At 45.8% G+C, this 13,172-nt stretch overlaps 1 protein-coding gene across 1 annotated transcript in view; it reads right to left on the bottom strand.

Annotated features, from left to right (window-relative positions):
- LPCAT3 (lysophosphatidylcholine acyltransferase 3) overlaps positions 1-6,937 on the bottom strand; it is a 37,009-nt gene extending 30,072 nt beyond the window's left edge. Inside the window, exon 1 of the mRNA XM_010844921.1 lies at positions 6,695-6,937. Within this exon, the coding sequence (XP_010843223.1) occupies positions 6,695-6,839 (145 nt within the window). The 5' untranslated portion in view covers positions 6,840-6,937. The remainder of the gene's footprint in view (positions 1-6,694) is intronic.
- Positions 6,938-13,172: the final 6,235 nt, after the last annotated feature.

Raw genomic sequence — 13,172 nt, 5'->3', positions numbered from 1 at the left:
CCATTCCCCGCCCCCTGAAGACTCAATCATGCTTTCCTCTGCAGCTCCTTTATGGAACCTCTGGTGTCCCAGCCAAGCTGGACTGCCTGCTGTTCCTCAGGTCTTCCTCACTTTTCCTGCTCTCCACATACATGCTCATTATCCTTTGTTGTTGAAAAGTTCCCCTTTCCATCTCCACCTGACTAGAATCTTCCGTGCCTTTTAAGGTCTAGCTGAAATGCCATTTCCTTTTTCAAGACCGAACCCCATTTTTAAAAGGCTGCTGGATGGAACTCCTTCAGTGAATTCCCATGGCTGCCCAGACAGATTTCATGTCAGTGGGCATGTAATTGCTTTGTTAAATTACCCTGTGGATAGAATCTCATGGGCCCTGTTTTACACGTCTCTGCAAAGAAATGGGCTTCCCAGGTGGTGTAGGAGTAAAGAATCTACCTGCCAGTGCAGGAGACACAAGAGACGCAGGTTCAATCCCTGGGTCAGGAAGATTCCCTGGAGTTGGAAATGGCAACCGACTTCAATATTCTTGCCTGAAAAATTCTATGGACAGAAGAGCCTGGTGGGCTACAGTCTGTGGGGTCGCAAAGAGTTGGACACGACTGAGTGACTGAGCACTCATGCACACTGCAAAAAAATGGTTCTGTTTGACATTAAAGTTATATTGGCATTCAAACATGAAGTTTTGTGCAATATAAGATATTGGAGTGTAGATTAAAAAGTTGGAAAAATATATTTAAAAGAAATCCCCAACAGGAAGCTTTAAGTTATGATAAAATTTGTGGCTATGAATTAGAATAAAGATAAAAGTCTAAAATGAAGAATGGACCTAGCCTTTTGGGACGAGATGAGACCTTGAAAGTCTTTAGGACAATCTCCTTACTTCACAGTCATAGGATTTTTGGACCATGCTTTGTATTATGGTCAGAAGTCTCATTTGTCTCATTAATGCTGCTTAGTTTCCACCGTGCCTAGCTGAGGGCTCTTCATTTTGCTACTTGAAAAAAAAAAGCTTTTTGCCCTGAATAATGGATTTAGTTGTGAAGGGCCAGGCCTGACTCTGGTCTAAAGGGAGCTGAACTGTGGGACCTCCTTTGATTTTAAAGGTCGCTAACCATAGTGGTGCTGATTCTGAAGCTCCAAGGAATGAGTCCTCACCTGCAAGTGCCACTTTAGATGAGTCTACCAGCCAAGCCGCAGTCGTGGCCAAGCCTGAAGGAGGAGCTTGCACTAGGTGGGGTGACCATCTGCTCCATTTGGCTGATGCCATCTTTGGCTGTTGAGAGGTACCTAACATGCTGATTACATCTTGGTTCAGTCATGTAAAGAGTAGATGATACCAAGGGCCTTTGTCTTTCCCATCCCACACGCTCCTCCCAGTCCCAAGGTGGTAAAGAGCAGGGGTTTCAGAGGTGGGCAGAAACGGGTATGAGCTGGAGGTCTCAGCTTCCTATCTGCACAAGGAAGCTAATAAGAGGACTGTATATAACTTAGGGGTAATTGGCAAGCCAGGCGTGGTATTGTTGAGCGCTTTATAAATGTCAGCTACCAATGCCATTATTACCACACTCTAGATTCTCTCTGGCATTTCAGTCCCTCCCTGATTCAGTTATGATACCACTGAAAAGTGAAAATGTTAGCAGGGTTGTGTCTGACTCTTTGTGACTCCATGGACTGTAGCCCCCTAGGCTCCTCTGTCCATGGGATTCTCCAGGCAAGGATGCTGGAGTGGGTAGCCATTCCCTTCTCCAGTATTGACTTCTAAAACCATTATCTTTATCAACTGTTACCAGCTATTATCAATCGTTATCAACTGTTTTCAAACTCAAGACTAGGCTTCACAAGACAAGCTGGAGGTGCCCTTGGAACCTAAAGCCAGTCCCAAAACTAGGTCATTCCCTGGCACTGAACAACATCTAACCCTCACTTGACCTCTCCATATTTGTGAAAGTCACCATCACCTTTTCAGCTCCCCTGGCAGAAGGCCTGAGCTTATTTTTTTTTTTTTTTCCACCCCTCAACTATTATACTTCTTTCTCTCTCAGGCAATCAGTTGCCAAGTCATTCATCCACACTTTCACTTATTCAGTAAATATTTATTGGGCCCTTTCCACAAATCTTCCCTGGTGGCTCAGACGGTAAAGCGTCTGCTTACAACACGGGAGACCTTGGTTCGATCCCTGGGTTGGGAAGATCTCCTGGAGAAGGAAATGGCAACCCACTCCAGTATTCTTGCCTGGAAAATCCCATGGACGGAGGAACCTCGTAGGCTACAGTCCATGGGGTTGCAAAGAGTCGGACATGACTGAGCGACATTTACTTTACTCTTACTTTACTTCTACTTTACTTCCACAAGCCAGGTACTGTATTCAACTGATGAACAGAACTTAAAACGATTGCTGCCCTCATCTGCACATATATAATCACGCTTTGGCATGGGTACTCATTCGGAAGGGGATTTCAGTCCAGAGGACAAAGTACAACATGGCACATAACTTAAAATGAGAGGCAGGAAAGGACTCTGTGAGGAAGTGGCAATCTGAACCAAGGCCCGAAAGAGCAAAAGGCTCGGTGAGGTGGGTAATGAGCACAGAGCACTCTTGGCAGTCGGATCAGCAGGTACCATGGCTCAGGTGGGAAGGGCCTGATGCCTTTTCTGATGGCATCAGGACTTGGCCACAAGGCTGTGAACTTGCTCAGGTCAAGGCTGGAGTGGGAGATTCCCAGGGATGTATGGAACCTCTGGTGGGGGCTGAGCCAAGAGAGGCATGGGGTTGGGTCACCCTGGCTGCGCCGGGGAGAACGGACTGAGTGGACAGGAAGAAACTAGAGAGATCTGTCCAGGGGCTATTCGGGCAGTTCTGGTGACAGATGGTCAGTGGCTGTGATGATGGAGGGAAGGAGTGTATCTGAGGCACAATTTAGAGGTGGTGCTGATAGAACTCGGTGACTGGGGTGAGAGCAGAGTGAGAGGGGGAGGTGATAAGGCTGGTTCCTGGGTTTCTGGTGCGTGCAGCTGTGTAGATGAAAAGTAGTCACAGAATCTATCTTCCAAACTACTCTGTACTCCTGGATCCGCTCCCAGGACAGTGCTGGCCCATCGCTCTCCTTTCAAGTATCTGCGATGGCTCCTGATCACCTGCTTCAGTAAGCACACACTTCTTCCCCTAGCTTTCAAGGATCCACAACCTACATTTCCAGTCTTTTTTTTTTTTTGAATTTTCTTGGCCGTGCCATGGGGCACGTGGGATCTTAGTTTGCTGACCAGGGATTGAGCCCGCACCTCTTGCACTGGAAGTGCGGAGTCTTAACCACTAGACCAACAGGAAGTCCCTTCCAGTCCTATTTTCTACTACTTCTCTACTTAGGTCCTGCTTCAGTCCAACTGGACCACTTCCTGTTCCTGGAATGTGTCACCACACGTCCTTGCCTTGGTCCCTATTCCTCACCATCTCAGTCTGCTGAAACCCTATTCAACTTTCAAAGTTCATTAAAGGTCCAGTCGTTAAACCTCATAAAGCTCTGGGAATCTCTGCCGGCACTTAGAGTGCCACCTGTTATTTTGGTTACGAGAGGACTTATCACCTGCCTGTTCCCTGCCCCCAACAGACCACAGGTCATACCTTCGGGTGCCCAGCCCCATTACTCATCCTGTACCACTGCCCTTTCCTTTGCAGGGCCAAGCACAGTGCTTCACCCACAACAGGTACATTTTGCTGAATTTATTTGGAACAATTCATGTTGCTAATTATGCTAAGGAACGAGGAGACCTGAGTTGTTGAACCGGAGATGTTTTGCAGTGGCATCTGCCAGCACCAGAGCTCACAGCAAAATTTATCTTCCACCAAACTCCTGGCAATCAGACGCAAGACAGACACACACATGCCCCTCTTGACAGCGTCCTCTGCCTGTTTGAAATTCTTCAGTGTGAAAGTGCTCATAAACTTACCCTTTCCTTGCAGCACCTAATATCAAAAAATTACAGCCTCTAACTCAGGAGTTTTAAAACTGCTTGCTGTAACCCATTAGTGGGTCTTGAAATCAATTTAGTAGGTTGTAAATGATACTAAAAAATAAAATAGAAAATAGCTAAGCACACTACCTATACTCAGGATGAGTAATGTTTCCTGAAACTTCTGTTTCCAATGCAAGTATACATCTGTGTGTTTACTGGGTCATGATGTAAAATGTTATTTCTCACCACGGGCCCCAGTTCAAAAGGTTTAAAGGCTAACGCTGGAGAGACCAAGATCCACACACAAGTCAAACAGGGAAAGATGTTAGGGAACCAGTAATGAGACTATCTAACTAAAACAGTGAGACATTCATATTTTATCCCCTTAAGATGTGAATGTCTGATATACCCAACTCTTCAGGGGACCTGCATTTCAGTGCTTTTAACCAAAATTAATCTTGTTAGTAGAAAGTGAGTCAGAAATTGTTTCTAACTACAGGCCTTTCGGTACCTCAGGCAAGGATTTCCTCCAGTATCCCAGTTCCCCAGGAGAGGTGGTTCAGGAACTCCATTGCTGAAAGGCTACTGGTTTCTAGGTTACAATACACAGAAGTGATGATACTTTTGTAGGAGAAGCATATTTACAACCAGAAAAATGCACCCTTTCTTCCATGTACTTGTCAACAAGCTTATCAATGTATGTTTCTGTGTATGTATGTAACCTAAACCTAGAAAATACAATCCTATATATCCATGTGTGAAACTTAGCCCTGATCAATTTAGGGGTCAATATGAACCCCAATTGACCTAAAAATGAGATATACTATGAGTTACTGAAGGCAACGACACATGTGGGCTAGGAAGAGGGGATGTGGGCCATGGTAGGATGGGCAAGGGGGTTCAAGAGTGTGATGGATGTATTATACCAAGTTTTTATTACCTTCATGCTTGGTGGTAATGAGAGGATGAGGTTAGAGGGGTAAGCTATGGAGAAAACAACTTTCTAGACAGGTGTATGCCCCATGATAGTACACAGTAGCCCACAACAAGTGCACAGGCTGTATTTAATTATGTCATCACTAAAAAGACAGATTCCAAGCCTAATTCTAGCCGCAGCTCCCTTTAACAGGTTGTCCCTTATAATTTGTTGCTCCTTGTGTTACAATCTCCATTTATAGTTGAGACATCAACAGCTGGCTTCTTAATGAATGAAATGTAAACACTCTTAATTGTCAATTATAATCCCAACAAATAACTAGGCCTGGAAAAAGGGAGAAGAAGTAGGAAGTTCAAAGCTGATGTGGTGCAAAGAACCCTAGATTGAAGTACTGATAAATTTGGGTTAGATCTGGGTGGCAGCAAGTAAGTTCCACAATCTAAGGTTCCTGACAAGTCTAAAATTTTGTAATTCTACAAGGGAGGGTAAAAGTGATCTTTATCTGGAAGAAAGAAAGAGTATCTTGGCTTGATGTGTGATGGGCAAATGATAATGATATTACCCAAGGTTGTTTAAATATGAATTAATGCCTTTCCCATTATCTAGATCAGATTAGCACCCTTAAAGTGATATTACATATCAGTGTCTCTACCGACTATTCCATAAATTCCAAATTTCTTACCAGTATTTAAGGCTTTCCACATCTGCCCAACTTTATCTCAAATTTCTTGTGGTTCAGACCTGCTCCTGCACCCACCCTCCCCAACAAGTCTTGTTTAATTCTTCACCACTCCTACTCTCCTAGCTAAAGTCCCATAACCTTCATAAAGCCTTCCAACTACTCAAATATTTAATATCAGCTTATGACCTTTGAATTCCTACCAGACTTTATAGCAATCCTATCAGATAGGCATTATTATCTCATTTCATAAGTAAGGAAACTAAAGGCCCCAGAGAAGTTAAGTGGTTCACCCAGCATCTTAGTTTGTGAGCAGCAGGACTGATTTGTTTGCCCTCCAAGTCCACACACTTTTTTTTTCTTACTGTGCCATGCTGCTTCATCTATTAAAAAAAAACCATAGAGGAAGGATGCATTTAAAAAAGCCCATAAACCAGTTACAATACGGTTTGTTGTGACATAAATGCAAATACACCACATCCTTTGAACTACGTGTGTAAAACACGCTTGGGGTAGCGTGAATAGTTTTTAAGGGGTTGCCAGCCCTGTTTTCCAAGCCCAGTACTAAAATAATATTCCACGGTAAATGACAGGTGGGTGGCTAAGGACAAGAAAAAGCAGTATGGTTAAAAGAAGAAATTAGAAACGGGACAAAAAGATGAGAGTGTAATACAAGCTGGCAATGCACACAAGAGACACAGAATATGCAAGCATGGAGTATGGGGCTGAGCGGGTCCATAGGACTAAAATATCTAAGTTTGGGAGCCTATACCTGCCAATGAGAAGCGCGCGTGTCTGAGGGTTGATATTAATAACAGCAGTACACATGGACAGAGAGTAGAACTCAAGAGAGAGACAAATAAGGACAGGTCGTAGGGACACAGGGCAGAGCATGACAAGATGAGGGTGGTGGCGCCCAATGAGGGGCCAGAAGGGTACAAGAGGGGTCGAAGGGAAAGGTGAAGAAGGTACAGTGCCCCCAGACTCCAGAATAGTGTCATCTTCCTCTTCACAGCTGGTTGGTATGTGTGAGGATTGACACCCGCACCCCAAAAAGCCCTCCCCGTGGCTCCGGGAAGAGGGCGAGGTCATGTCCCCGTCCCCCGGGGACTCCGCGAGGGGTCCTTACCTAGGAAGATGGAGATGATGAGCCGCAGCGCCTGTTCTGACGCGCCCAGGGACGTCGCCAACTTGTTAAGGCTCAGGTCTTGGAAATCCCACAGCAGCCCCCTCGTCAGCTCCGCTTCCATGTCCCCCTCGGCTGCGGACGCCATCTTAGCTCCGGGCGTCCCCCAGGGACCCCTCTGCTCCGCGCGCCCCGAATGTGGGCACAGCGCTGGAGCTTCACCCCCAATTCCGGCCCGGAGCCCGCCCACGGCGTGCGCATTGGCTGCGGACCCGCCCAAAGGCTCCGGGCTCAGCCGGTCATTGGTCAGCCCGGGCCGGGGGCGGGGCCTCACGCGGCAAGGTAGGCCGGGGGCGGGGCCTCATATTTGTAAGGCAAAGGTGACTCGGCCCGAGAAAGAACGCGGGGCAGGCCGGGGGCGGGGCTTGGAACCGGGAACCAGATCCGCGATTGGAAAAGTAAGAAGCCGGCGGCGGAGGACTGTACAACTCAGTTCTAACAGCTCGGGGGAGGAGTCGGGGCGGGCGAGAGTCCTGCCGGCTCGTGCGCTGCCTCCCTGTTGGCTGAGACGGAGCAGGCGAGAGTCGGGGCGGGGGGGGCTGTCACCCGACCGCGAGGTTACTCTCGGTCGCAGGCGCGCCGGGGTTACTGGGGCATGTAACGGGAGGGCGCGAATTCCTGCGGCGGCCTCGCGAGCGCCCCCTAACGGCGCCGCGGCTGTTCTTGAACCGTTAGACACGCCGCCTTCCCTCCCAGATCTAGAGGACCACCCCGGTGCCCTCAGCACTCTCTACCTGCTCCTTTGATTTCGTGTAACTTCCTGTATTAAAACGTTGCCTTCCTCCGAGAGGCGATGATATTAAGCTACGCTGATTTAACCGTTAGGCTTTTCATTAAAAATTAAACTAGTTTGTCACTAAGTAATACAGGTTCAAGATCAAAGTGCAAAGAGGATAGAAATTGGAGACAAAAGTCCTTTCGTCCCACCTTGCTTCGCATTCTTACTTCCAGTGTTCGGATCAGACAAACAAAAATGTGCTAGGGCCTGTGCTGGGCTCTGAGCCCAAAGCTATGGAGTGGAGATGGTGCACGGACATATAAGGTGTTAATGACCGTGTAATTAATTGCAAGGGAAGGCAAGAGCTCTGAAGGAAAAGAAGAATGTTCTGTGATGTGAGAATATGTAACAAAGAAACACCAAGTTTTTAGTGATCACTGGAATTCGTGGAGCATTCTTGCACAAGTGCAACTTATACTTCTGTAGCACTTTGCACTTTATGCAACACAAATAGTCATATTATTTCACCTAGTTGATTATGAAATCGGTTATTTACAGACACAGAGGCTTGGAGAAATTAAGCAACCTGCTAAGATCCTTCCCCAGTAAGTGGCAGAGACAGAATGGAAACCTAGGTGTGTTAAAGTTCACCTCTCTCCTCTTCAGGGGGAGACAAAATAAAAGAAAAAAAAATCGGAGAAGTCAAGAATAATATAATTTCCCCCTTAGAGGGACTTCTCTGGTGGTCCAGTGTCTAAGACGCTGCCCTCCCAGTGCAAAGGACCCAGGTTCCATCCCCAGTCAGGGAGGTAGATCCTGGCTGCCACAACTAAAAGGTCCCGTGTGTCCCAGCGAGAATGAAAGATCCTGCGAGCAAAAAAGACCTAGTGTGCCGGGGACCAGCCCCGGCTGATCCAGGGAATTCGAAGCGGGGACGGCGTCGGCGAAGATCAGGAAACAATTGCTTAATTAAACGTTAATTAAGGATATAAAGAGTAATAGAATGAGGATAGCTCAGTAGGAAAATTCAGTGGAGAAAAGAGGCTGAAATAAGGATAGCTCAGTGAGGAAATTCAGTGTAGAAAAGAGGCTGAATAATTCAGCCAGAAGGTAAGAGAAAGAACGACATGGTGAGACCAAGTTTCGGTGAACAAGGCCCGCACTTTATTTTCCAAAGTAGTTTTTATACCTTAAGTTACGCATAGAGGATAATGGGGGAAGGGGTAGAGTCATGCAGTAAGCCAGGCTTTCTTCCTGCAAACATATCATATGCAAAAGTTTAGGTGATTTGCATCATCTTCTGGCCCGGAGGCCTTTTTCTCTAAAGGTGATTATTCTCAAGTCAGGCGCCAGCCTCCAAAAAGCATTAGATAAAGTTGTATTCCTACAGAGCAAAGGTGTGGTGGGCTATAACAAGAAAAAGAATTAACTCAAGGGTCCCAGGTTACAAACATTAAAGCGACTACTTACACCAACTATATTAATCAATACACTGCCAGGGACACAGCATGTAAGGGATATGGAAACTTAGCAGCAAACATTGGCTCAACAAGTGAAAATCCCTTCACCAATACAATTTCTAATCAATCTTTTAACTACTCAAAAGAATCTGTGTTTAGACAGTTTAGAACATCTCCTGCCTCTCACAGTTGGGAGGCTCTGAACAATCACATGTGGCCGGAAAAACCTATTCAGGCAGGCTAGAGGATTTCCAAAGGAGTTTGTAGGTTAAACACTGTCACACCCAGGAATTATTAACTGGAGCTGTAAGCTAACTCTTTTTTCAGAGAGGTCGTGGGGGACAGCCCCCCGTAAAGTCAGAGGTGTAGGTGAAAGCACAAAGCAGAAAGTAGGCAGACTCTGGTTTTGGGGGTAGATTGCTCGAGAATTTCCAGGGAGACTCCTGAGGCTTGATCCCGCCTTTGCGTATGCCAAGCCTCCTTCCTCATGACCTTTGCCAGAGGCGGAGCTCGCTCCCCGCATAGTGCAGTCAAAAAAATCTGAAACATAAGCACGGCTGAGTCTGGGTGTATTCCTTCCTGTCCTTCAGAGGCTGTCTCCTTTGGTACTTATCAATCCCATGCCTATTTTTATACTTTATACAATGTATATATCCAGAAACAATTGTAATATAGTTTTGCATGCTTTTAAACTTTATAATTACAGCAGAATGTATCATTTTGAAACTTGTTTTTATGATTAACATCTTTATTGAGGCAGATTCATGTTTTTATAGGTAGCTGTAATACAGTCATTTTAATTGTGATTTAACATTGCCTTGTATGATTGTGCCACTTTTTCATGATCAAGTTGAGGAACACTTGGATTGTTTCCTATTGATGTATTTCTTTTATTACAAACATTGCTGCTGTGGACATTCTCCTTTAAGCAACAGTGAAAATTTCTCTCGGACTGTAACTCCAAAGTTTTTTTTTTTTTTTTTTAACTGAGATCTGTTGCTCAGTGGTAAAGAATCCACCTGCTAATGCAGAAGATGCAGGTTTGATCCTGGGCTGGGAAGATCTCCTGGAGAAGGAGATGACAATGCACTCCAGTATTCTTGCCTGGGACATCCCACGGACAGAGGTACCTGGTGTGCTGCAGTCTGCGGGATCACAGAAGAGTCAAACACAACTTAGCAACTAAACAACAACTACTGTAGGAAACATGTTGCTATCCAGTATGCACACGTGTTCATACACTACATAACATATACGTGTAGTACTCACACTATATGCACACATCACACACTGCCATGCTATGTATATGTTCTCTGATACTTTCTGTTCTAATTCATTAAAAAAATAATCAGGATCCACCAACTTGATATCATTACTTGCTAGTAGTTCATGATTCTCAGTGTTAGAAACACCCCTCTAGGGTTTATAACCAGGAGAGGAATCACGAGTGGTAACATTTGCTCACCTTCAATTTTACTAGATTTTGCCTAATTGAAGTGTTTGGCTAAATGTTAAGACCCTTAAAACCTTTGATTTTCTGAATACGTAAAAGATATTTGTTAAAGCATCCAGTCAGCTAGACCCTGTGTAAAAACAGGAGTCAGTTTCTTCCTTATATCCAACTCAGTAATATGTCTGCCCCTTCTCACACCTCTGGTGTTCCAAGGCAAGGGGCGGTGTGGCAGGAGGCTGTGTCTCCTTTGACACAACAGGTGCCTGTTTACCTTCCCCTTCAGGTACTTGATTGGCCACATTCCCTTCATTCTTCCTACTGTTCTAAGGAAGCACCTGTTCCTCCAGTTACATTGGCTGATGAGCTGCTGATTGGGAGAAGATTGGGATTCTATGACCTCTTTATAATTAAGCACATTTGTGGGAGGCTTCGTACGTAAGTCAGGTTCTGTGCTGATCCCTTGATGCAAAGATGGCTGAGACAGCCCCTGCCCACAGGAAGTTCTGTGTCTCGACATGGAAAGATAATTAGAAACCAGAGTGGAAGTGTTTGTGTAGAAATAAGCAATGTATTAGTGAAATCCCTCATTTCTTATGACTGCTTTTCCCTGCGCCACCCCCCCCACCCCTTCCCTTTTTTTTTTTAAATCAATTTCAGTATTTCCTTCTACTCCCTTCCCTCTGGCTCCTTGACCTCTATTATCTATTACTATCTGCAAGGCTTCCCATCTTAAAGTTAGTTAGCCGCTCAGGCTCAGTCGTGTCTGACTCTTTGCGACCCTATGGACTATATACAGCCTGCCAGGCTTCTCTGTCCATGGGATTCTCCAGGCAAGAATACTGGTGGTGGTTTAGTTGCTAAGTCGTGTCCGACTCTTGAGGTCCCGTGGACTGTAGCCCGCCAGGCCCCTCTATCCATGGGATTCTCCAGGCAAGACTACTGGAGTGGGTTGCCATTTCCTCCTCCAGGGGATAGTCTCAACCCAGGGATCAAACCGGGGTCTTTCACATCGCAGGCAGATTCTTCCTCTGAGCTACCAGGGAAGCCCTCCCACCTTAAAACACTCTCCTTTTCCCTGAGGTGTCTACCCTCTTTTCCTTTCCCTCCCTACCTACTTGTGGAAAACCTGTTTTTTTGGAGTTCACTCAATATCCAGGTATGGATTTACAACCTCTCAACCCTTGGCAGTAAGCTTGGGACCCTGTGACTAGTTATGGCTGATGGACTGTATGCAGAAATGAAGTGTCATTTCCTGGTCAGGGAGGTGAAGGATCAGGATGACTCCGAAATTTCTCTCTTTTGATAGTAACACGTATGGAGGACAAGTGTTCCAAGATAGAAGAAGCCACGCAACCTGCTTCTTGCTCAATGTTTAGCTTGAATGAAAAATAAATATCTGTGAAGCCCGAAGATTTAAAGTTATTGCTTTAACTTGCCTGGACTAATACATGGAATTAGTACACCAGTCTTTATCCCCATTAGAACTTGGTGTTCTTTTATGAAACTATTCACTCAAAGACCCACTATTCCTTAGTAGTTACGTGTACGTTCCCCCCGAGGCCGAGCCAGACCTTGTGGGGCTCCCGGGCATGGCATGGCGGCCTTTCTGTCCCCCATTTCTTTTTTTAAACATAATTTTATTTATTTATTTTCAGTTGTGCGGGGTCTTTGTTGCTTTCAGGACTTTTCTCTAGTTGCGACAAGCAGGGGCTACTGTCCAGTTGCAGTGTGCGTGCTTCTCATTGCAGTGGCTACTTTTGCTGTGGAGCACAGCCTATAGGGCACATGGGCTCAATAGTTGGCTGCTCCCGGGCTCTAGAGCACAGGTTCAAGAATTGTGGCACACAGGCTTAGTTGCTCCGCGGTATGTGGGATCCTGCCGGATCAGGGATCGAATCCAAGGTCTTCCGCAGTGGCAGGCAGATTCTTTCCCACTGAGCCACCAGAGAAGCTCTGTCCCCCATCTCTTGGAGGCAAGACCCTAACCTCCATGACCTTCCCTGATTTCCAAAAGGTGGATTCAAACAGTTTCTTGATTGAGGGAGAAGCAATTAAGGAAACCACCTGAGGCCAGATCAAAGGGATCAGAGAAACTCATCAGGATTAGGAGACCCACCACCTGAGGTGAGATTAAGGGAGTGAAAGCCCTGCTCACATTCTAATCTTATCAGACACCCCATCTTTGATCCACTTTCATAAAAAGCTTCCTCAACTTCTCTGGAGTTGAGACACATGGTTTTTCAAGGCAGAACCCCAGTGTATCTCTCTTTGCCTGACAAACAATAAAGCTATCCTTTTCTATTTCACCCAGAACTCTGCCTCCAGGATTGATTTGGCACCAATGTACAGAGAGGCCGAGCTTCTCTGTCTCATATTTTTTAAATAACTTTTTTATTTTTTGGCCTTGCCATACATCATGTTGTCACGCGAGTGTATGTTCCTTGGTTCTTTGTCTCGTCACAACAAAGATTTGGAGCAACGGACATTAAAGCCCTCGGTGCATCACAGCTCTTGGGTCTTGGACAAACCATGTTACAGCTCTTAGGCAAATCAGTGTTACAGCTCTATTTTATTTAGAAGATAGCAGGAGTGTGTGTGTGTGTGTGAGAGAGAGAGAGAGAGAGAAAGAGAGAAAAGAGCACACGCACGTGGGAGAGAGAGTCCATGAGAAAGCGCTTTGGCTCCTCCTTTTATATTGTTTTTTTTTCCTCCACCTGGGCTTGCCCTATGCAAATTGGGCTTAGCCAGGAGTGCTGTTTGTTCTGTTTGTTCTGCCTGAAGTCTTCACTC

This window comes from Bison bison, unplaced genomic scaffold (assembly GCF_000754665.1).
Source record: "Bison bison bison isolate TAMUID 2011002044 unplaced genomic scaffold, Bison_UMD1.0 scf7180017864213, whole genome shotgun sequence".
Taxonomy (NCBI): domain Eukaryota; kingdom Metazoa; phylum Chordata; class Mammalia; order Artiodactyla; family Bovidae; genus Bison; species Bison bison.
Note: the sequence above shows the minus strand (reverse complement) of the source record. Positions and strands in the feature narration are given on the sequence as shown.